This window comes from Mesoplodon densirostris, chromosome 18, assembly GCF_025265405.1.
Source record: "Mesoplodon densirostris isolate mMesDen1 chromosome 18, mMesDen1 primary haplotype, whole genome shotgun sequence".
Lineage (NCBI taxonomy): Eukaryota > Metazoa > Chordata > Mammalia > Artiodactyla > Ziphiidae > Mesoplodon > Mesoplodon densirostris.
This window is the reverse complement of record NC_082678.1, coordinates 51409956-51434548: the sequence shown is the minus strand read 5'-3', so window position 1 is coordinate 51434548 and position 24593 is coordinate 51409956. Positions and strand designations below refer to the sequence as shown.

The window sequence follows — 24593 nt, the reverse complement described above, 5'->3', positions numbered from 1 at the left end:
CGCGTCCGGAGTCTGTGCTCCGCAACGGGAGAGGCCCGTGTACCGCAAAAAAAAAAACTAGATTCCTATGGATAATCATGGGTGCCCAAAATGAAATCTCTCCATACATCTCCAGAAACCATACAGATCAATAAGGAGAGCAATTAAACCACCCATAACACAACCTTAATGAAACTATAGATGGAATTTTTGATACATAAGAGGTGCTCAATGTTCGCTGAATTAATGAATAAATGGCAAAACAGCAGAGGAAATGAAGTGTGATTAACATGCTAGATCCACATTCTACTAATTCTGACACGCTGGCCTTATGAGCCAAAATCAATAGGAAAATGTAATTGGGATCCAGGTTAAGGCCTTAAATTTAGGTACCCTACCAACACCTGGCATGGTGCCTTGCACGTAGTAGGAGCTTCACATACATTTGCTGAATGAGTTGAAGTCATGATCCTTGCCACTGGAACTCACTATCTTGTGGAAGAGAGAGACCTTTAATTCCATAAATACCATCCCGTCTGAGAAGTACAGGGGTCTATATGGGTAGCAGTGGGTCCCAAAGGAGGGGCATGCCCTTGAGTGGGCACTTGCATAGCTTCATTCAGGATCCGGTTTCTCCAAACCTTCAGAATATCTCTATCTCTACCTCCTGTTAAGCAGCTGCTGTCAATACCATGGAGACACAGCATCTCTGAAGAGAATGAATCCCTTTCCATTGACATCTGGGGAGGCACCCGTTCCCTTTCAGCTTTGAGTAATGAATGCACAAGAGGAGCTTCATTAGAACTCTGAAACTGACTAGGGCTCATAACCTTGAGGTTGGCTGAGCCCAAGAGCCCCTATGCCCCCTAATTTCAGCCACTGGCCCAAAGCAGGCCTCTCTAATCACCGGTCTCACCTACTCCTATTCCCAAACTGATGTGGGTTTTCCTACCCCCACTGCTGACCTCCCTCTTGCCGCGTCCATGATGTTCTCTGACACCCTTGTACCTTGCAAATAAATTCCTCACTCTCCCAGCACCCCAGCCTGTTCCTGCCATATATATTTGCCCATGTTTCTCCTCCCATCTGGAATGCTCTACTTGCCTCACTTATTCACCTGAAAAAACATTCTTTTCTCTATGAAGACTGAGCTTAAGCATTACTTCTCCTATGAAGGTGTCCTTTGCTTCCCCTAGCATCGTGTCTTCTAAGATTTTTTTCATGTTAACTGCCAAATGCAAACCAATCAGATGACACTGGTTCTTTAAAAAATGAATGCAATCTTAGGCCAAATTAACAAAGGCATGGTATCAAGAAGGGAGGTAAAAATCTACTTTGTATTCTGCTTTATTCAGTGTACATACAGAAACAGTGATTTTCAAGTATGGTCCATGGACTCCTGGGAATCCCCGAAATCCTTTCAGAGGATTCTCAAAGTCAAAACTACTTTCATAATAATATTAAGACTTTATTTGAGCATCAGTGATAAGAACACACACACACACACACACACACCAGTGCTTGGCCAAGAAATAATCACCACCTCCCAGCCTCCCCCATTATTAAAAAGCAATAAACACTCTAACAAAAGAGAGACATCAGGTTGCCTGGTATTATCATTCTCCCATTCAACAAATGCTTACAGCTCTCCACCTGGGCAGCAGACACACAGCTGGCCCAGAAGATTTTGCACTGACCAGCACATGGTCCCTGCCCTCCAGGGGTTCACTCTCAGGTGGGAGACAATTATATAAAGAGATGATTGTAGAACTGTCTCTTCCGTCCACAGGGTCTCAACCACACTGAACAGTGTGGGAGTTCCTGAGCAAGTGGTGCTATTTGGAGCCTTTGCTTAAACCGCCCCTCTGCCTGGCATGCCCCTCCACTCCCGCCCCACCCCCAAGTTAGCAACGGCCGCCCACCCGTGCCCCCTTCTCTGACAGCGGGTTTCCCACTGCAGCAGATCCCAACTGGAAGAGGGGAGATACCACCACCTTAATTCAAGTTCTGAAATTTTATTTTTACCTAGGATTGGACACTTCAATTAATGAATTAGGACTCTGAAGAATGATCCCTCCCAGGCAGCTTTCTGTTTGCCTATCTCTAATCCTCAACATCCAGTATGACAGCACACAGTAGGGAACAACATACACCAGAGCTTTCACAAATTGATGTATTTACTTCATTATCTGCTGATCAACTGAGTGCACTACCCCGACATTCCCTGCTGCTCTCCCTCCCTCCTCCCTCCCTCCCTCCCTCTCACGCTCCCTTCCCTCTTTCCCGGCTGCTCTCCTTTCCCTCCTAAATCTATAGTGTTTGGTACATTCACAGACCTGGCTTAGCAGTTTTGTGACCTTGAAAAGGGGCTCAGCCTCTCTGAGCTCCCTTCTCCCTGGCTCCCCAGGCCGGGTTCTGGGTGAAGCACTTGGTGTACATTACGGCTCATGACTCCTCACCGTGGCCCCGAGTGGTAGGTACGGTCATTACTCTGCTGGACAGACAGGGAAACAGGAGCTGAAGGAGAGGAGGTAAGTGACCCAAGAGTAACTTGTGTGGAGTTGGGATGTGACCCAGGTCTGCATTCTCCACCGATTTCAGGCTCACGATAACCTCATGACTGCTGGCTTGCTCCTCCCCGCTTTCCTGCTAAGATGGAGTAAAGTAGGCAAGGGCCGGTCAAAACAGATCACAGGTTCACACAGCCTGACGTGCCGCCATCTACTGCAGCTGCTCTGGCGTTCTTTGTTTCGCCACTCTGGGACACAATAAACCCCAAGGTGGCAAGGACCAGGGTTTCTGCCTCTCTGGGCTGGTGTCAGGAAGAGCAGCTGCTGGGCAGACCGCTGGGCACAGTGCAACTGCGGGGGCCTGGGGTGACAGGCAGGGACGGGACCAGCCCACAAGGAACTAAGACCTGATGTGGAGAGAGCTAGAGAGATGTGTGAGCACTGCGGGAGCAGCAGAGGACGGCTTCCTCAGAGGGATGTTTACTGGCCCCACCCCATACCGTGTCCTACGTCAGGCTGTTTGATTTCATCTTATCTAATCCTAATGAAGGAGGAAACTGGACTTGAAGCCAACACCCTTGAAAAGCTGCTGAGCTGAGATTCAAATCCAGATCTGTGTGGTTCTTAAACCTATGCCCTGCCCTCTGTACAGGCAGCTATATGAGGGGACACCAGCCCTGGGTCTCAAAGAATGATGCCCAGAGTAAATGAATCACTTTCAGTGCAAAGTGAGAAAACACATTCTCCCCAAATCTCACATCATAACCAGCTGGAAAAGCAAACATAAAGGAGACACTGGAGACACAAACATGGTAAGAAGATCCGTCTGAGCAAATATCAGCTTCTCCTACCCCTGATTTCCTGCTCCCAGCCAACGAGGCTAGTGGATATTCCAAAACTGCTGCCGCTGATTAGTGCCAGGCGAAGCGACGGCTCTCAATATCAGTGTCTCCAAGGCAGCTGCACTCACTACGTCCTGGAGTCTCAGTTCTGTTTTTTATACTGTAAGACAGAGAGATCATTACGAGCGGGTGAGGGAAGCCAGCGGGGGGGAGGAGGACCCGGGAAGTCCTGAGAACCGTGGTCACTAGGCCTCAGCCGCCTCCTGCAAGGGCTTCTTAGAGGCAGTGGAACCCGGTCAGCAGGCATCAGACAGTCAAGTCTCTAGTTGGTTCCAGTAGAAAAGGAAGCTGATGGGGTTGGGGAGAGAGGATAAGAAAGACACTGGGAACATTGGAATTGAAAATTGTGGTGTGTCCAGTCTTCCCTTCAAGCTGAGTCTCGTTCAGAAGAAAAAAAAAATCTCCGGTTATAGAAGACAACATTCAGAAACCAACTAGTCCGATCACTGAGTTTAAAACACAAATCCTGGACCCCACCTCTGGAGATCTGATTCGGAAGGACAGAGGGGTGGGGTGTGCGCCAGCTCTCAAGGCTGTTCTAATACCAGTGTAAGGACCAGCAAGCCTGTCTGTATTCCTGACTCCCTTCCTGCTTCTACCAAAACAGACGCTCGAATGTTTCCTCAGTAACCCTGCCTCGCCCAGCTTTCCTCTCTGAGCCGTCACAAGGCTGCTGTCAGCTTTGGCACTATTGCTACCAGCAGGACTGTTCTCTTCCTTCTTCCTGTGGCCCCATCTCAGCTTGTTCAGCACTGAGGCAGAAGTTTGCCTTCAGGGATTAAGGATGCGCACCCCCTTGCATTAAACGCAACCAGAAGGGCCTCTGCCATCATCTTCGGGCTTCTGGAGGAGGGGAGCGGCTGGTGAGGGGAGGGGGGCCTCCACAGCGCTGATCGGTCTCAACTGTGGGGCAGGGGCGACCCCTGGTGGTCACGGAGATTACAGCCCTCAACCCCAACTCGCAGGTGGAAGTCCAAGCCGAGCACTTACCTTGTTCAGGATCCAGTCAGCATCTTCAATGGCTCTTTTAATAATCTGCTGGATCCTCTCAGGGTTGTCTTCATCCGAATGAACTCGGAAACTCTGGAGGTTTAAGCATAGGGAAAGATGACTAGGCAAAAATCACAGGACTGGCAGCTTCAGAGCAGCAGCTGTGGGCCAGGCACGCTGTGGGCACCGTACACTCAGCATCACTCTTACCCTCCACAGACAGTTATGATGATCCCACCCTGAGAGGAGGAAACAGGCTCAGAAACTCTAACTTGCCATTAAGCAATGGCACCAGCATTTGAATCCTGGACTATCTGCCTACACAGCCTGTACTCCGAACAGCAGGGCAGCCGTGAAAAGGAAGACTGGCCCCAAGTTACCCCCAAATCAAGCTGGGCCCAAAGGTTATCAGGTAGCAGAGGCCTAAGGGAAACTTCCATCTCTCTGCTTCGTTTGCTCTTCCCAGGAAGCTGCTTTCACCAGGCTGAGCTCTCTGCATGGCTTCACCACAGAGAAGAGCAGAGTTTCTCCAGACCCATGTTGGAAAGCCATGCAGGGAAGGGAGGGGCAGTGGAGAGTGTGGCTTTGGAAAATCCAGCCAGGCCCAAAGCAGAGCAATGCAGGGCTGCTGTTTGCTTTGACCAGATGTTCGCCTTTGAAAAGCAACATGAGATTCAGGTTCACTGGTGTGGCTCTCATGGCCCTTCAAAAGAACTGGTTACTTCCTCTGATATGTCACTCTCAACCCCACACGTCCTCCTACTTATCTTTAGGAGCACCTCAAATGCTCACCTCCAGGAGGTCCTCCCAGACTCCCTCAGACAGCTAACTACTCCTTCTCCATGTTTCCACAATCCTCTGTTGCTACCTCTATTTTTTTAACTTTCCATACTATATTTATATAAATTTTAGCCTTTAACTTTCTATTTGTAAATAATTTTTAATCTACAGAAAAGCTGCAAGAATATTACGAAAGAATTTCCTACCAGAATCACCAACTGTTACTATTTTGCCACATTTGCTTTATCATTCTCTATATGGGTTTGTATAAAAATTTTTGGAAGCATTTAAAGTTTCAGGTGTCATGCCCTTAACCCCTGAATACTTTGGGTGTGTAAGCAAGGGCATTCTCTTACATAACCACAGTAATCAAATTCAGAAAATTAAACACTGATATAATACTGTTATCTAATCTACAGTCCATATTCCAGCTTCATGAATTTCCCCAATAATGTCCTTTACAATCATTGTTTTTTCTGGTCCAGGATCCAATCTGGGATCACTCCTTACACTTAGTTGTCACGTCTCTTTAGTCCCCTTTAAACCAGAACAGTCGTCTGCCTTTGCGTTTCAGCACGTTGACACATTTGATGAGCACAGGTTGGTTATGTGGTAGACGGCTGCTCAGTTTGGGTTTACCTGATGTTTTCTCATGATTAAATTCAGGTTGTGCATTACTGGCAGGTATGCCTGTCAAAATGATGTTATGTCTCACACTCTATTTTAATTATCTGTTTAGCTGCCTTATTCAAGCCCTGGCACAGAGCTGCTGTGCTGGGTGCATCCTGTTTCCGGAACAGAAAGCAGAGAGAGGAGCTGAGCTGGCCAGCACTGCTTTCCAGTGGCTCTTACAGAACTGCCACCCCCAACCCCACCACCGGAAAAACCATCCCTGCCCACTGCCCCTGGCCCCCAACCCTGTGATAGGCCCCCTATTACAGGAAGCCCCCCACCCCAAGCCCAGTGGACCCTACTCCCACCTGCCTGACAGCATGCTTATAATGCTCCTGGATGCCCTTGGTTGGCAGCTGCCGGCAACAGCGCAGCAGGTATCGGTAGAGCTGCAGCGGCCTCTGGACCAGCTCTGCCCCCGGTAGCGGGGCCATCTGCAAGACCTCGGTCCCTGGAAAACACAGAGCATCACTTCTAGGTATCAAGCCAATACTCAGCCCTGGCCCCCAGCTTCCAGCGCTCTGCGAAGCAGACGTATTTGATACAGTGCGGAGCCAGGTCCCCAGGGAACCCAAACCCCGAGCTCAGGCTGGGCATTCGGTCCTGCAGAAGTCTCAGCTCAGAGCAGGCCTGCAAGAACCAAAGGTGAGAGGCACAGCCTCATCCTGTCGTCTTCCTTCTGGAGACCAGCTTTAGGTGGTGGATGAGGAGGTGTCATGCCAGGAGGAATAAGGGAGATGAGCAGGAAGATCCTGCGTCACAGTCACTGAGAAACCAGCTGACTTCAGGCAACAGAGGGAAGAATGCCCAGAGGTCTGAGCCTCGCTACTCAAAGCGTGGTCCTGGACCAGTAGCACTGACATCACCCATGAGCTAATTAGAAATGCAATGTCACCCCAGACCTACTGGACAGAACCTGCAATTTAACAAGATGCTCCAGAGGATCCTGCCTGGACCTCTACTACAGCATCTTGCCTGGTGCCCCTGCCTGAAGCCTGTCACTCCCCAGCGCCCCCACAGTGACACAAGAATGAGTTCTGGAACCAGTTTCTCAGCTCACCCCAGAGTCAGACACAAGGAACTTCTCCCAGACCCTTTCAGCTGGCAAGTAGGTTACCTCTTGTGCCTTTGCACACACAGCCCCCTCAGCATGGAGCTCCCTTCCCCGTCTCCTCCATGTGAGGAACTTGTGTTCATCCTTCCAGGGCCAGGTCAGTGTCACTTCCTCTGGGAAGCCCTTAGTGACTGTCCCTCCCTGGGGGGGGTGCAGTGCCACGTTCCTGGAGCTGTAACAGCGCTTCCCACACTGCTGGGGATTCATCAGCTGCCAGACCTACTGAGCCTGGCCCGGGCCCCAATGCTTCGTGCCCTGTTTGTTGAACTGGACTGAATGGAATCTGTTATCTCCTCTGCACAGATTTCCCCTCTCTAAGAGAGAAGCTCACTGTGTTCCAAATGGAGAAGCTAACAGACCAAGATTAAGTGAGGGGCCTTAGTTTTAAAGTAACATAAAAAGAAGACAATCCCCACCCACTCAAAAAAAGAGAGAACCAGAATACTAAATCTAAATACTAATCTATCTCAAACTAGGAAAGGACACTTACTAAGGAGCTAGTTTCAGAGGCTCCTTCATTCCATTTCCAGCATATGATCTTCCTGGCAACAATAAATGTCTGTCTCCACAGTTTAAATTTGCCCATTGCTCCTGGTACTATGGCCTTTCACTCTGACACTGGGGTGGGCAGGTGGCCGCCTGCCCCCCACCCCAATCCTCCCACCTGGTAACATCCTGGGATGAGCCACTGGGAATCCACCCTTCCAGGTCTCAGCCCACAAGGTCTGGGTGGGGCTCCACTCCAGGCCTGACCAATCAGAGCCCTTTATCCACATGGTCACGAGGACTGGTTCACAGATGGGCACGTGACAAACTGGTCCAATCAGAGCAAACCTCAACACCTCTGCAGGAGTGAGTGGAAAGGCTTCATTCTTTCCCTCTAGACTTGATGCTGAGAGGACTTCACCCTTAGGAAAGCCATCTTGCCTCCTCCTGAAGCCTGAGATTGAAGCTACACAGCAGACGGCAGAGCTGAGACCCTGATTGAAACCAAGTCTAAAGAAGTCGCCTGAGTCCCAAAACCATGCACCTGAAGGCAGTCCCAGATTTGCCTAGGGTCCCAACAAACTGCAGGTTTGGGTTTGTTGTTTTGTCACTTGCAACCAAGAGTCCTAACTGATGGACAGATCTAGCCCTCCGAAATTCTGCTTCACCAATGAGCTCTGATGGTTCCAGCTCTAAGGAAGAGTGCAAACAGGGCAGGGCTCTTCAAGGTTCTCTTGCCACATATATCAACCTGCCAGTCCGACTAGTCACACTTCAGCACAACAAACAGAGGGGAGCCACATATCATGGGGACAGAGACCTTCAAGGGCTACCACAGAGGACATACCACTGAAGACTAATGGGCAGACTCCACTGGCAGGCTTTCCCAAACTATATAAAGTGCTAATCAAATATTGTAAAATGCTAGTCGTGTAACAGATGGTTACCATCTGCAGTCTTTAAAATTAACACTTGGAAAGAACACAACTTTGTTACATTACTTAAAAACCCAAGCAATACTTAGAAACCAACCCAGCAAGTATGGGCGGGAGATTATTTTCAGCTCAATTATAATACTTAGTCATTCTCAGTAATAACTAGAAGAGAATGCCTGTGTGGGTCCACTCAGACGAGTTAAACTAAAAATGCTTTAATTTAATTTGAAGCATGGGTTTGCTATTAAGGCACAATGAACCTCACAGCATCATTGCTAAATCTGTAGTCAAACCCTGTAGCCCTGGGAGCCCTTGCTTCGCATATCCTGCTCTTTGGATTTGACCTTAGCCTCCCCACCTGAGCTCCCTGCATCTGTAAAGACCCCTCTGTCTTCCCAGGCAACCAAACCAAAGCCATCACAGAGACAACCTGCTTTCTCCTCAGTCCGCATGCCACTGGTCTCTAAGTCCTATCAAATTCTACCTCTGGAGGCCCCTCAAATCTGCCCCCTCCTCTCTATTTCCACTGCACATCCTCGGTTCAGACTCTTATCACAACTCAGGCAGACACCTGCAAGAGTTCCCAGCAATCTATTGTCCGACAATCTATTCTCCACTCAACAGCCAGAGTGAATCTTGCCAAAACATAAATCTCAGCATGTCACGTTCCTGCCTAAAACCCCTGATGTCCATCCCATCCCTACCACTCATGACAACTTTTCCCAAAATGTGGGACAAAGATGAAAATATTTTAAGCAGTATATGGAACGACATCTTTTTATTGTCATGCTTTTACATTTATTTTCATGTGTAATGAGAAAAAAAAATTCCATAATCTCATAGGTATTATGGCTTACAACAGTTTAAAAACTGAACGGGCAGAAAAGTGATTTTTAAAAATGTATCAAGCAAGTAAGAATGTAATTGAAATCTGGATATGCCAGGAATCATGAAAGTGGTACTGAACTTTGGAAAAGCACTGGTCTACGGTATCAAATCCATACTGCTTTCTATGGCCTCCAAGGCCCCCTCTTGCTCTGGCCCCTGCCCACCACCCCGCGTCACATCACCCAACACTGGCTACTGAGTCCAGGCAAACTGAACTCTGATGGCACACGACAGCCTGTGTCACGTTTGCCTGCTGTAGTCTCAGCACCGTGACAGAATGCTTGGCATATAACAGATGTATTAAGGTTCTCCAGAGAGGTAGAACCAATCAGATACATATACAGAGATAGAGAGAAAGAAAGAGATTATAAGAGATTGGCTCACAGGACTATTGAGGCTGGAAAGTTCAAAGTCCGCAGAGCTGATATCCCAGTTTGAGTCAGAAGGCCAGAAGCTGCTGCAGAAGCAGGAAGAGCCAGTGTCCCAGCACGAAGCCTGCATCAGGCAGGAGAATTCTCTCTCAGTAGGGAAAGGTCTATTCAGGCTTTCCCGTGCTTGGATGAGGTCCACGCACGTGAGGGAGGGCAATTTACTTTATTCAGTCCCCTGATTTAAATGTTAATCTTATCCAAAAGCACCGTCACAGACACACCCAGAATAATGTTGGGCCAAATATCTGGGCGCCCCATGACCCAGTCAAGTTGACCCACAAACTTAACCATCACACATGGCTTTCCATCACCTAGTGAATAAAGTCTTAAGCTCTTTAGGCTGATGCCAATTCCGAAAGCATCCTTATCTGCCCAGATTCATCCCTCCTCACTCTTCTACCTGCCAGGCACATTGACAAAAACCACCTATAGTTCCTTGAATGATAATAACAATCATCATCATCAGCGTCATCATTTACAGTTATTATTACAACTGCCTTGCTGAATACTTATCATGCGATAGGCACTATTCTAAAAATGCACAAGAATTAACTGATTTTAACCTTCTCAGTAACTCTACAGGAGGTACCATTATCCTCTCCTTTTACATATAAAGAAATGGAGGCAAAAAGAAGGGAGGAAATTTGTCCAAGGTCACACAGCTGTGAGAGCAGAAGCCAGGCCCTCCATATGGGAAGTCTGGCTCCAGAGCCCGCGGTGAGTGCTGCCTGGAACACTAGCCCCTGCCCCAAAAGGACTTGTATTCATCCTGTAATACATTTCTGTGGTTCTTCCTAACAGCTTCCTTCACCCCCAATTTTCTTTTTAAGGGATGACTCCTTCCCATTGAGTGTGGCCTGCTGAGACTTCCACCAGTGGCTGCATCTCTCCCAACCACAAGGAGAGCATCAGACCCAAACTAGGCCACTTGAGTATATGCCACCTCTGGAAATAGGTTCCTGAACATGGTTACAAAGAGCCGGCAAATGAGTTTATGCACCCCTGAGAAGTGTGTCCTGATCAGCTTCTTCCTGCTCTGAACTGTCCTTGAAGGTCCTGCTGCCTGGCCTTCCAGAAATGTCTAGGTTCCTGCACAGTTCTCTAGGCTTCTCCCTTGATTCTGTGAGCTCCTAACACTCTTCCAATGATTTCTTTTCGGTTAATTCCTCCTATCCCTCTTACCCCCACACAGAACTAGACTCTCTTCTTTATCTGTGTGTCCACAGGCTGTTGTACGTGCAGGAATCACCCTGTGTTTGCCTGTCCATCTCTTCCACCAGCCCACGAGGGCAAGGACTGGGTCAGATCCTCCACCTCAATGCCTCAGTGCCTAGCACAGTCCTGAGCACACAGTGGACTCCTCCATCAATGCTTGCTGACTGAATAACCTCAAAATCCAACCAATCCCCAAGCTTGAGGAAACAACAGCTCAGCCTTCTCCCTGCCTTCAGGCCCTGGAGGTCCAAATGTGGCCAAGACAGCCTGTGCTCCTGCCCATTATAAAGTGAGGACCGCTGCCCTCTGCAGGGTCCTCCATGCCTCGGTACTCCTGGCCATCACCTCTGGCAGAAACACCCTCCCTTTCCCACCCAAATACTCCAGGCCTCTTCCAGTCTCCTTAGCCTCCCTCCAGCTCACCAGCAGGAACTCCCGCAGGCCACTGACGCCTCCTACCTCACTCAGTCTGGAGAGGCCATCAGACAAGAATATCCTCGGCTCCCCACCACCATGAAATTCAGCCTCGCCTGAGAGCCGACTGATGCGTTAGGCATGGTGCAGTTTTACAACTACCCTCTGACAAAAAGCATTATAATCCCCACTTTGCAGATGTGGAAACTGAGGCTGAAAAGTGGGCTGACATGCCCACGGATACACAACCAGGGAGTGGTGGAGCTGGGATGTGGGCTCCGGCTCCAGCTCCAGTGCTCTAACCTCCCTGAGTTCTTGAAGGAAAGGGGGCCCCTCCTTTTCCAAGGACCCGTTAGGCTCTCAGAGACTCTCTCCAGGATTAATCCAACACCCTTCTGAAACGTCAACTCTTCAATCCCTCCCTATGCTCAGCCAGAATGAGCCTCTAAAAACAAAAATCTCATCTGTGAGCCCCTTGCTTGATATCCTTTAATGGCACCCACAGAACAAACTCTAGGGTCATTAGTATGTATGCATGGTGATGGAGGGGTGGGGTGTTGAAGACTTTCCCCAATCAACCACCAACCTCTATCCCATCTGTAACCAAATCCCCACGCACTCTACGTTCTTCCCGGCTCAGTCTCCTCTGTCACTTTGTTACTCCCACAGTGCCTGGAACACAGTGGCCACTAAACAGAGGGGTGTCAGACTGAATCCTCCCTCTCCCCAACAACTTTCAGGCCACTTTTCTGTCCCTGAGTACTGACTGAGTGGAAGAGTGAAGCATGTGGGCCCCAAACCATGGCAAGGCTGATGTGAGGATTAAATAAGAGACATAGGGCTTCCCTGGTGGTGCAGTGGTTAAGAGTCCGCCTGCCGATGCAGGGGACACGGGTTCGTGCCCCGGTCTGGGAAGATCCCACATGCCGCGGAGCGGCTGGGCCCGTGAGCCATGGCTGCTGAGCCTGCGCGTCCGGAGCCTGTGCTCCACAACGGGAGAGGCCACAACAGTGAGAGGCCCGCGTACCGCAAAAAAAAATAATAAATAAAAATAAATAAATAAATAAATAAATAAATAAATAAGAGACATAGATGCCTGGTTCATGACAGCAGCTCACTGAATATGAGGTTCCTCTCCCAGGCCCTTCTCTGCCCCTGGAAGAGCAGCAAAAGGGAAAACAATATGTTATGATGCCCTTTTAATGCTTCTACCCAAAATAGGAATGGCCTGCTAAAGAAAGCCTCTGGTGCAGACTGAGGTCAGAAGAGGTTTGTGCATTTCATTGATTCAGTTAGCTCTCTATACATCAGAGAGAAAAAGAAATACTTTTTTTTTTTTTTTACTTTAAATCAAACTACAGATCACGTGAAACTGTTTTAGCTTTTTCCCAAATCAGAACTGAATGCCGGTTACTCATCCTGCGGCCACCGAAGTAGCAGGCTCTCAGGAAAAGGTGTTAACTTGAATGAATAGAAACAGGGCAAAGTAGGTCACCTTTCAAAAGCAGGATGCCAAAGAGCTGAAAGTGACCTTCTCCCACTTGGTGTCAAAGAATCTCTTCTCCTGGCAGGGAGTCACCCACCTTTTCTCCCTCAAGGCAGGGCGCTGAAAGTCCTTTCACTTCTGAGCTAAGATCTGCCCTGTAAAATTCTACTCGCTGTTCTGAGCTCTGCCCTTTGGGGCTAAAGTCTCCCTAACCTACCACCAAGTCCAGTCTGTCATTATTCAAAGTCAATCATCCCAGCCCCCCAGTCATATCTTTTCCGAGATAAGCATCCTGAAGGTACCGTAACCCCCAATGCTTCTCCTTCTCACCGCCCTCCTCCTTCTGGACACACATGCATCCCTTCATTATCCATCTCACTCTTCAACATATTGTCGAGAGGGAAAAACCATGGTTTGCTTGTGTTCTGACCGGCTCCGTGGGCACTGGCACTCACATGGCAATGCCACCTCCTTTACTTGGGAATCCAAGGAATGCAGCCCAGACTGCATTCTCTGCTCTGGCCCTCACATGGCCCTGGCATTCGGCTCAAAGGAACCATTTTTCCACGAACTATTCTTAAGTCTGTTTCCCCATCTTGTATTTTATTAGTTCAGTCCAGAGTCACAATCTGCCAATCTCTGGAATACCTGATCCTGTCTGTTATCCAGCTCAATTCAGCACAACAAAAGCACAGAAACAATCACATACGAGGTACAAAGGGGGTACAAAGAGAGAGAGTAAGCCCAGCAAGCTGTGTCAGTCACCCATGCAAGGCCATTCTGAGCATCTATCCCATGTGTGACTCTGGACTCAGCCCTAGGACCACAGAGATGAACGGCCTGACGTGTTACATGGCTCTCCTACCCCTGGCCTCTGCAGAGCTGATGGCATGTCTTACTACCTACCATTCAGGGAGTGATTAGCATATGTCAGGAAGGTGTTGACAGCTTTACATGTGTTATCTCAAGTATCCTCACAACAATCTTATGGAGTAGGTATCATTAGCCCCATTTTACAGATGAGGAAACTGAAACTCTTGAGAGGTTAAGTTACTTGCCAGAGGCCACACAGCTAGTACATGGTCAGGTAAGGAATCAAACCTAGGCCTATTTTATTCCAAAGCCCCTGCCCTTACCCGCTTCTAACACTACCTATGTCTATATCTGAGCCACTCGCAAATGCTGCCCAGATCAGGGCTAAGGACCCCACTGAGAACTCTCCCCAGGGCTCCTTCAGGACCAGGTCCAAGCATTCATGAAAGCACCTGACTATACTCTATCCAGTTCTTGGTTTTCAACCTTCTCCATAAACCCTTGTTCCATGCTTTTCCGAAACCCAAGGACCTCATCTATGGCTTCCCCCTGCATACAGATGAAAAAACAAGTCCCAAGACTAATGTCAATTACACAAAGAAAAGGGGCAACTAGAGAAATACTAAAAACAAAAAAAGCTTTTAGGAAACCCAAGGAGAATGTGACAGAATAAAGGAAAAGAGTGAAAATAAAGTCACAAAGGGAATTTCCTGGGAGCCAAATGGTATCACCATTACAGATGCTGAGAAACAGGCCTTCGGCCCCATTTAATCCCACTGTCTTTCCCTAACCTGTGCCCTGACATAGGGCACATAAAAATAAATGGGGAAAAAAAAGTCATACATTAAAAAAGAAAGAAAAGAATGGAACTACAGAAAATAACCAGAAATTATGCCTCACTGAGCACTGATAAAGCTAAATTAAACCTGCACAGGACATTGTTTAAATATGCAATTATTCTTCTGGATGGGTAAAGTCGCAATATAGGAACAGAGTGGTTCTGCTCCCCCCAACTCCGGGGCTCCAGCTTGAACGCATGTTCTCCTAAGCTAGAAACGGGGAATAATCCTCACGCCTCCAGTCTCTCTCCCACACGGTCAAGGCTCTCAAGATCCAGCCCCACGGACACTATCTCGGTTCCCAGCTTTATAACAATGCCTCCTTATCGGCCTCTCTCCTTCCAGTCCAGCCCTCACAGTGCCACCCAAGGACACTTCCTAAAAAACACACCCTTCTCCAAAACCTCTGCGGAATGTTCTTTATCCAAGGCCCTCTGAAGTCTGGTTCCCACTTCTCTCATTAAATTCACCTTCTCTGGCCTTCGGCTTCCTCCTCTGTAAACTGGACAACAGAATATGTACCTCATGGGGGGTTTGCAAAGATCACTCAAACTAACATCAGTACACTGCCTAGCCCAGGGGCTGGCACGTGTTCGGTGCTTGGACGTCTTACCCTTTCCTACTCTACCTGACTACCTGTGTTCCTTGCTGTTTGTCAGCTTCTGGAGGACAGAGACTATATTAGTCACCCCTCCACAGTCAACAGTGCCCGGGACATAACAGAAGCTCAATAAATGTGTGCTGATGGATTCCCACTTACCAAAGAGGAATTAAAGCCAGGAAGAAGGGGACTGTCCTGAAGTCACAAAGCCAGCAGGTGGCAGAGGCAGGTCTCAAACTCAGATCCTTTGGCTCTGAATCCTCAGCTCTTTCTACCACACCTGCTGTCTCAAAGGATCCTGAACATCACATTTGTCAGCCCAAACCACCCTGGGCCTTTACAGTTGAAGTGAGCCTAGTGAGCTATTCCAGCCAAAGCAAACCAGAAACATCATCCAAAAGCAAACATGCTGTTTCCAGAGCAGAGCAACCAGCAACCTCAACTGAATCTGGTGATATGAGACTGCTTTGTGCCAATGGACTTGCCCACACAGGCCACAACACACGCTACTCGAGGGCCAAAGACAGGAACTGACGTATTGTACAGCTACCAGGTGTCAGATACTGGGCTGGGTACTTCAAAGGGCCTACTTAAGCTCCAATCCTGTTACTCCCACTTTACAGAGGAAGAAGGCTGAGGCTCAAGGTCACACAGAAGAACCAGCTAAGAGCCACAGCTGGGCTTCTCCCTTCCTAACTCAAGCTCTTTCTACACACACCCAGGGCCTGTCTCCAAGGACCCTTGAGCTGAAAGCGCCTGGTTTACCCTTTTTCTCTCGTGCTCCTCCTCCCTCCGGCCTCCTTGCTTGTCCTCACAAACCCAACCACTCTTCCAGGCACCCACGTGGCTCACACGCCCATGTATCCAAGTCTCATTTAAGAGACCTTCTGTGGGGCTTCCCTGGTGGCGCAGTGGTTCAGAGTCCGCCTGCCGATGCAGGGGACGGGGGTTCGTGCCCCGGTCTGGGAGGATCCCACATGCCGCGGGGCGGCTGGGCCTGTGAGCCATGGCCGCTGAGCCTGCGCGTCCGGAGCCTGTGCTCCGCAACGGGAGAGGCCACAACAGTGAGAGGCCTGCGTACCGCAAAAAAAAGAAAAAAAAAAGAGACCTTCTCTGACCACACTATAGTCCCTTCTTCTTTTCTTCCTGGCATTTCTTTTTTCTTCAAGGCATTTTTCACCACGATATATATTTACTTATTTGTTTGTATTCATTCCCTCACTGGAACGTAAGCTCCACGAGAGCAGGAAGTTTATTTTGTTCATGGCTGTATCCCTAGTACAGTACAGAGTCTGACACACAGAAGGCACGTGTGTGCTGAAATAGTCATTGGGCACCAAAAAGGTGCTAGCTGCTGGAGTTACGGAAACAATCAAGGCAACCCCTGACGCCACAGAACTTACACAGTAACAGAGGATAATAAAAACCAAGTATTCAATTATAACTAAATACTACAAAGTGGAATTCAGGTCCCTGAGAGACTGGCTCATGGGGTCCCTCACCCAGTCAAGGGTCAGAGAGGGTTTCTTGAGAAAGGAACATTAAATCTGAGGTCTGAAGGACGAGTAGAGTGTGGTTGGGTGGACGTGGACGCAGAGTGCGCAGCCTGCGTCCGGCGACTAAACTAAAAGACACTGAATTGCGCACTTGAAGTGGGTGAATTGTATGCTGTGTAAAAACAAACAAAAGGAAAGATTAGTCCTAAGGGCTCAGGGGTTTAGGCCACGGAGTGACTTGATCAGTTAGGCAGAAGCGTAAATCAAAAGGTGAAGGTGACTCGAGGTAAGCGCGCTCACGGGGTGCTGCGGGCACTCGGCCCGTGCAGGGGCCACGACTGCTTTTGAAAATGGGCAAACTGAGGCCGACGGCGGAGACGTGTGCCCGTCAGGAACATTCCACCAGCGGGCCCGGCGCCCGCAGAGCCCTGGGCTCCCCGTGGCGCCCCCAACCCCCCGGCGTGCTGGGCCTCCTCCGCCCGAGCCGCCCCCCGCGAGACCTGAGGCACGTCCAGGAGCCGCGCTCCGGGGCACACGGCTCTCCAGAGGCAAGAGGGTCGGGGAAGGAAAGGCAGCGGCACTGAGTCTTCCACAAGCCGCGGCAGGCCGAAGACGCCCGAGACCTCACATCTCCAGCCACTCCCCGCCACCACGGGTGGCTCAGGCCCCCGTCCACCCACCCGCGCTCCCGCCCTCCGCCGGAGCCTAGCGGCTCACCAGCCTCCACAGGAAAATGTCAGCTTCGGACGCGGCGGACGCAGCGACCACCAGTGCGCTTGCGCCCCCGGATCGCCGAAGCACCGCCCCTGCAGGGCGACTTGAGCCGAGCGCCCTCTATCGGCCGCGCGCGGGACTTGGGGTCTGTGAATGAGGAAACCCTACTGGGTGCCCTTTCCCTGATCTGAGTACACCCGATTGAAAAATAAAGCTGTCCCACTCACAACCTTCTTTACCTTAAACACCCACTCTTCCTTTTGGCTTTTGCTACCTCGGATATAAGCCTTGAAGACAGGCTCTCCCCATTTTCCTGAGTATGGATTGCTGCTAAAATTTGAGGGGTGTTCAAGATCTGTGAAAAGGCTTGCAGAAGGACTTTTCCTAAACCACTCTTGTTGATGACGGGAATTATATTTGGATGGGAATCTGCGTTTTGAGTCATTTCATCAAATTACAGTCCCATAACACCTGTCAAAAGAATAAATATGAGAGTAATAGGCATGCTTCCTTTCAGACCCATCTATAATTATAATTGAGGAAAAGAATACAGAATTTAAACTCACAGCGACTGCCAGTATCATTCTTTGAAAATGAAATAATGTTGTTTTATTAAATAGGCTCTCCCCGCTTTCTAATGTTTAGAGCTAAAGTGCTTCTCTGAATTGATTTAAATACAAGTTTTATATCCTGAAAGAGATAAAGATGAGTCTTTATCTTAAGACAAACCCCCTGTTCAACGATGCTACTGATCTTCTCTCAGCTGATGCCTGAAAGGGAGTTAGGTTGTTAGTGGATAATATTGCTTCTGTTCACGTCTCTCTTCTCTAGGGCTTTTTAAAACTATTTGTAATGAAAAGGCCGATTTCCTTACACAGACAGACTCCATGTGTAGCTGATTTAACAAGGTAACTTTTTATTTTTCCTTTTTCTTTCTTCTTCTTCTTCCTTTTTTTTTTTTTTTAAGGAAAACATTGCTCCCTGGTGGCATCTGGAGATCTCTTTTCCTCCTTTAAGGTAAGAAAAGCAGGAGATATTTCCTAACAGAAGTGTTTTTTAAAGTTTTTCTCTTTTTTTCCTAACCTCCTTTAGAGTCTCCTTCCCCACTTCCTCCCTTCCTTCCTTCCTTCCTTCCCTCCCTCCTTCCTTCCTTTCTTTTCTTTCCTTCTTTTTTATCCCGCTTCACCTAACATACTAACCTTCCTCCAAATCATTTGGGGGTTCCTCCCCTGAAATATTCAGATAATGACCTCAATCCTTCCATTTATTTTCAATGTGTAGACTTGGACCAAATATATCTGAAACATATGATTGTACCCTCATAAATCAGCCCCCTTATTTACACACGCATAGTCAGAGGCACATCGTTAGTGTTGATCCAATTGACAAATCATTAAGCTTTTAGAGCCCTTTTAAGGAACTATCTGCAGTCACCATCCATTCCTGTTTTCAGCCTTAGGATCACTTAATATTTTGAAGAAATATTACAGTCTGTTCTTTGGCCCTATCTCTCTTTTGTTCCTTGATCGCTGTGTTCCTGCATCAGAAACATTGTTCCAATACCTAGATCTTATAAAATATTCAAGATGCAAGCTGTTCACTTTACCTCAGAAAGTCTCCACCTTCAGAACCATGGGTGCCTGTTCTGTCTTTACAAACACACGAGATTTTACCTTTCACAAACATTCCTTATAAGCGTCCAAGAAAAAAATAATAATAACCCAAAGTAGGGTAGGCTTGGATACCAATTTCCAATTGTTTTCCAAATCGTTATGGAAACCTAGATTGTGAACTAATTGGATTATAATACTTTTAATATGACAGCAACCTTAGGTTCTTACAGCTTGAGTAGTAAAACTGAAGAATTCGTACCAGTCCAAACCTTCACTAAAATGACACCAGGCCCACAATCTAATGAAAACCCAACCATTCTTACCACGTCATTTTCCCTTCCACTGACATTTTAGCAGATGAACACCCTCATGTCAGACGGTGCATGATATTTCGAGATGAACAGAATTGAAAGACTTTTTTACTTGAGAACTTTGTCACCCAAGAGTTGGCTGTCCAGGGGACATTTTCTCCCAGGGGCGTTTATCGACTTTCCTAAGAAATACATCATTCCGTTCTCTTGATTTCTGACAATATGTCATTTAACGTGACAACTGCAGGTTTGTAACCATATTTGTGGGGAAAGTTACAAGTCCTGAAGTTTCTTCTAGTTTAAACCTGTTTTTAGATTTCAAAGAGACAAGATACATTTGCATCCTCTGATTAAATCAGGTTATTGTCTCAAAGGCTGACCATGTAAATAATTCAAATTCATTCATCACTGTACAATAGATTTAATAAGCATAATAAACACTTTGAAGAAAACACTTAGGACGCTTGGTCTGCCCTTGTTCTCATCCCCCATTATCTCAGATTTCCTTGTGAACAGACTGAGTGGTACTATGGGGTTCTCCTCTATTCAAAATATGCAAAGTTGCTATTGACCAGTTTGCAATTTGCATGTCTCAAATCCTGCCAGAACACAGGGTGAGGGGCATGAGGTGACTGGTGAATGTGCCAAAAGGGGACATCAGGGTGAAAATGTTCACCCCAGTGAACAGATCTTCTCCACCCTGGGGTATTGCAAAACATAACCCTCGCTGACTACTGAAGATTTCTTTTTTTAAGACAATGAAGATATTGGGTATGAAAGGTTACGTGAAATCTTAGACAACTGGTGTCTTTTTTCTTTAATTGCTGGGTTGAAGAACGGGATGAGCAAGGATTTAAAGATATTTATAAAAAGAGTAAAGAGGGTGGGGGCTTCCCTGGTGGCGCAGTGGTTGAGAGTCCGCCTCCCGATGCAGGGGACACGAGTTCGTGCCCTGGTCCACATGCCGCGGAGTGGCTGGCCCCGTGAGCCATGGCTGTGGAGCCTGTGCTCCGCAATGGGAGAGGCCACAACAGTGAGAGGCCCGCGTACAGCAAAAAAAAAAAAAAAAAAAGAGTAAAGAGGGAGAAGGGTACAATTGTGACTGTTTACAACACACACTTGGAGAGTAATTTACCACCTGGGTTTTAGCCTTCCTGGACCTCTCTCTGTCTTGTGTTACTTTCTGCAGCTCCATAAATCTAAACTTGCTGACTGGTATATATCATTCTATATTCTTAGTGAGTTCTGTGGTCATATATTTACAGTGGCCACACGTGAGACCACACTGATGATCAGATGTATGTTATCTCTGAATACTGAGTCTCTACTTTTTCATCTCTTGAAAATATGCTCAATGTCTCATGATTTCAGATTATAAATAACATGCACACAGACATGAAATTTTTTGTATAAATCTGCTTTGGAATGGAATTTTTCCGATAAAACGTATATGTGCCTCCTGGGTGTGTATATGGAGATATTAACAAAGGAGTGAGTGTGCTTGGGAATATTTTTCTTTTTTGCATTTTGATGGCATTTGACTAAAGATCCACTTTAAAATCATCATGTTCGCAAAGGGTAATTCTGTTTCCACTGACTATATCTGCAGAGCCTTAAGATGGCCACAGACAAGAATTAAATGCCACAGTTAATAGAAATGGAGACTGTTTGAAATGATCAACTTTATTAAATAGGATTATTTGGAGGAAGATGAGAGACAAAGCATAGAGGGCGAGGTGGGAGAGAGAAGAGCGGGACAAAAAAAGGAGAGAAGTAGAGAATGAGAAAAAGTAAAAGGAAGTTATCTTTTTGATCCTTCCCCAAAGAGAAAGGCCTGATAAAGTTAAGTGAAGCAGCCCTGAACAAAAGAGCATCATTAATTAAGAGAAACCATTATTCATTTTGGCCAGGAAGTAAGGTGTTTGGTCAATCAAATAGGTAGTTAATAGTTACCTTCCACTTCAGCGAACATTTGTTCAGACTCCTCCACGTGCAAAACTCCGTGCAAAGCCCGGAGTCTTGGCAGAAGGCTCTGGGCTCCATCTCTCCCAGTTCCGCTCTCCTGTCCTTCTCCACTTTTTGTTAGAAGCACATCTGATCTTGACACTGTCCTCCTTTAGCCCCTGTCATGGCTTCTCAATGTTCCCTGAATAGATATTCCAGATTCCTTACCACATCCAGCAAGACCCTGCAGGGTCTGCCCTCTTAGGCTTCGCTTGGTGTTCCTGGTCCCCTGCTGGGGCCACTGTGGGCTTTCAGACCCTCAAATGCCCCATGTTCCTTCCATCCTGCTCCTCCTTTAGATCAACTTCCCTGATGCCCCTACTCCCACTAGACACTGGGGCAGATAACCCTCTCCTCCCAGACAGTAGCCTGTACTTCTCTCCGAGGCATGCATCACAGTTTATAATTATATAACCTGAGTTTGGGTTCCCCCAGAAGAAGATGACTTTGAAGTGAGGATTCGAGAGCAAGTAATTTATTTGGAAGGTGAGCCTAGAAAATATCCATTAAGGGCAGCGAGACAGGGAAGGGAAGGCAGCCCATAAAGAGAAACTTGCCCAGCAAGTTACCACCAAGGGAAACAAGCTTCATCCTGCTGGGGAACCAATGTGGAACACACACCTCAGTTATCCCACCGGAGGGTCGTGGGACCCGGGGTAATTATACATCAGTCCCTGTTAGTTACTGGTTGAATGATGCTCTCAGCAGCACTGACCCCCTGATACTTCTGGCTTGCAATGCTCTCAGGCAGAGGTGCAGATGCTGGCAGTTGCAAGTCAGCCAGGTATGCACAATGTAAGGCTCAAGGAATTATGGGTAAGGCACTGACAGTTCTGCTAGTTACATACACATGTACACTCATATTTAATACATACGCATATTCGTATGTTGTCTTCCCCACTAGAGCCCCATGAGAGCAAAGACTGAGTAGCAGTGTTGCAGTGTCCCCATACCTGTGCCCCGCTTCCTGTGGTCCACCATTAAAATCACGCCCCCTTACCAACACCCTCAACTCCCTGGTTCCTCTTGCCCTCTGTCACACGTGCTCTGGATGACCCTGTCATCCTCCTTCTCCAACCTGCACCCAAGTGGATTAATGTTGGGAAAATGACACAATAGAGCTGATGAGTTTCACTTTATTTTTTTTTATATTTATTTATTCATTTATTTATTTTGGCTGCGCCGGGTCTTAGTTGTGGCATGCGGACTCTTAGTTGCGGCATGCGGACTTCTTAGTTGTGGCATGCGGACTCTTAGTTGCGGCCTGCGGACTCTTAGTTGAGGCATGCACGCAGGATCTAGTTCCCTGACCAGGGATGGAACCCAGACCCCCTGCGTTAGGAGCGCAGAGTCCGCACTGGACCACCATGGAAGTCCCATGTTTCACTTTAAATTTATGCTCCAAACTCAAAGGCATACTGGATGCTGCCTGGAAAGAAAATGACAATTTCTCAGAACTCCCACAGCCCACCTCCACCCTCCCTCTCTGCTGATGACCTCATTGAAAAGTTAGACACCCTCAGTCAAGCACTTCCTCCCCTTCTCACCCCTTCTCCTTTTCTCCTGTTACAAGGAGGACAGTGTCCTTTTGCCTTTGAAAACACCAGACCCCCTGCTGGTTCTCTGTCCCCTCTGCCTTCCTGCAGTTTACCCCTCTCTCCCACATCATTAACCTCCTCTTCTCCACCTGTTCATTTTAAGCAACGTACCACCGTGGTCCAGAGGCCTTGCTACTCAAAATGGGATTCACGGACCAGCAGCATGGGCCTCACTTGGGAGCTTGTTAGAAATGTAGAATCTCCCACCCCACATCTACACAATTAGAATCTGCATTTTAACAAGATCCCCAGGCACGTTAAAGTTTGAGAAGCACTGGGCTATTTATCCAGTCTATTTCTACACCCCCCACCACAGCCAAATTTTATCCATTCATTCGACATAGGTTTAATACCTACAGGTACCAAGCGATCTTCTAGGTTCTGGGGATACAGAGAAATAAAACATGACAAGATCACTGTGCATGTGTGACGTCCTGGTGGCAGAGAACAGCAAAGAAAGAAAGAACACACGATCAGATCATAAATAAGTGTTTTGCAGAGAAATAGCATATAGTCATGTGATAGTCACCAGAGGGCTACTTCAGATCACTCCAAAGAAGTGACATTTAAACAGAGATCTAGGGACTTCCCAGGTGGCACAGTGGATAAGCATCCGCCTGCCAGTGCAGGAGACACGGTTCGATCCCTGGCCCGGGAAGATCCCACATGTCACGGAGCAACTCAGCCCTTGCGCCACAACTACTGAAGCCCACACGCCTAGAGCCCGTGCTCTGAACAAGAGAAGCCACCGCAATGAGAAGCCCACGTACTGCAACGAAGAGTAGCCCGCGTTCCCCACAATTAGAGAAAGCCTGCGTGCAGCAACAAAGACCCAAGGCAGCCAACAATAAATTAAATTTAAAAAATAAATAAATAAATAAACTGATATCTAAGTGAAGAAGCCATCATTAGCTGTCTACACACGCTGTCTCATTTCTTCACTCATTCACCCCTTCACCCTTTGGGGGATACAGTAGGCTTCCATCTTTATGCCACTGAAGCTGCTCTTTTCCGGATGTGCAGACTCAACGGCCGTGGCTCACGGACCCAGTTGCTCTGCGGCGTGTGGGATCTTCCCGGACTGGGGCACAAACCCGTGTCCCCTGTATCGGCAGGCAGACTCTCAACCACTGCGCCTCCAGGGAAGCCCAACTGGAGTTGCTCTTAACAAGGTTTTCAGTGGCTTCCACGTTGTCATAAGCCATGGCTCATTCTCTGTCCTTAGTTTTCTCTACTTCCCAGCAGTCTTTGCATCAGCTAACGACACCTTCCTTCTTGAAACATTGCCACATTATGTTAGTTACGTAATTAACATTTTCTTCGCCATATAGTGTTCAACATTAGCTCTTGTTAGAAAAAAAGACTTTTGTGAGTAAGAGAAGAGAGGGCAGAGAAGATAAAGGGGAAGGAGATAAATGAGATATATTTTATTCAAGCATAAACATGTAATTCCAAATCGGACAAAAAAATACGTTTTATGTTTTTAAAAAATCCTATGTCGTGTCTGGTGTATCTGGAAGTGAGAGACATAACGGCTTTGATCCAGGTCACAAAGGAAAAGGATGGTTCAGTATTCCTTCCAGACCAGCCTCTCTGAGCCCTACACTAGTTCTCAGGGGACCTGGGCAGGAAGGAGAGCTGGAGGGGGCTAGGAGGCTTCCTGCAGGACCGCGAGTCTAAATCCCCCTCCCAGTCCTGGAAGGCAGGTTGGTGAGGGACAGGGAGATTTCGGAGGAGGAAGATTACTTGCTGGAAACTACAGAATCTTACCCAGGAGATGGATGGAAGGTATTATTAGCCTG

The 24593-nt window shown here is 47.8% G+C and overlaps 1 protein-coding gene across 2 annotated transcripts; it reads right to left on the bottom strand.

The window, feature by feature from the left end:
* Positions 1 to 2269: 2269 nt before the first annotated feature.
* LYRM9 (LYR motif containing 9) lies at positions 2270 to 17314 on the bottom strand. 2 transcript variants are annotated; one of them, XM_060081972.1, is made up of 4 exons: positions 17269 to 17314; positions 6142 to 6284; positions 4382 to 4474; positions 2270 to 3491 (listed from the first exon to the last, which is right to left on the bottom strand). In XM_060081972.1, exons 2-4 carry the CDS (start codon positions 6265 to 6267, stop codon positions 3474 to 3476), a joined length of 237 nt encoding a protein of 78 aa, XP_059937955.1. In that variant the 5' UTR covers positions 6268 to 6284; positions 17269 to 17314; the 3' UTR covers positions 2270 to 3473. The 2 variants fall into 2 exon arrangements, with proteins under 2 accessions (XP_059937955.1, XP_059937956.1); XM_060081973.1 differs by lacking the exon at positions 17269 to 17314 and adding an exon at positions 17052 to 17130.
* Positions 17315 to 24593: the final 7279 nt, after the last annotated feature.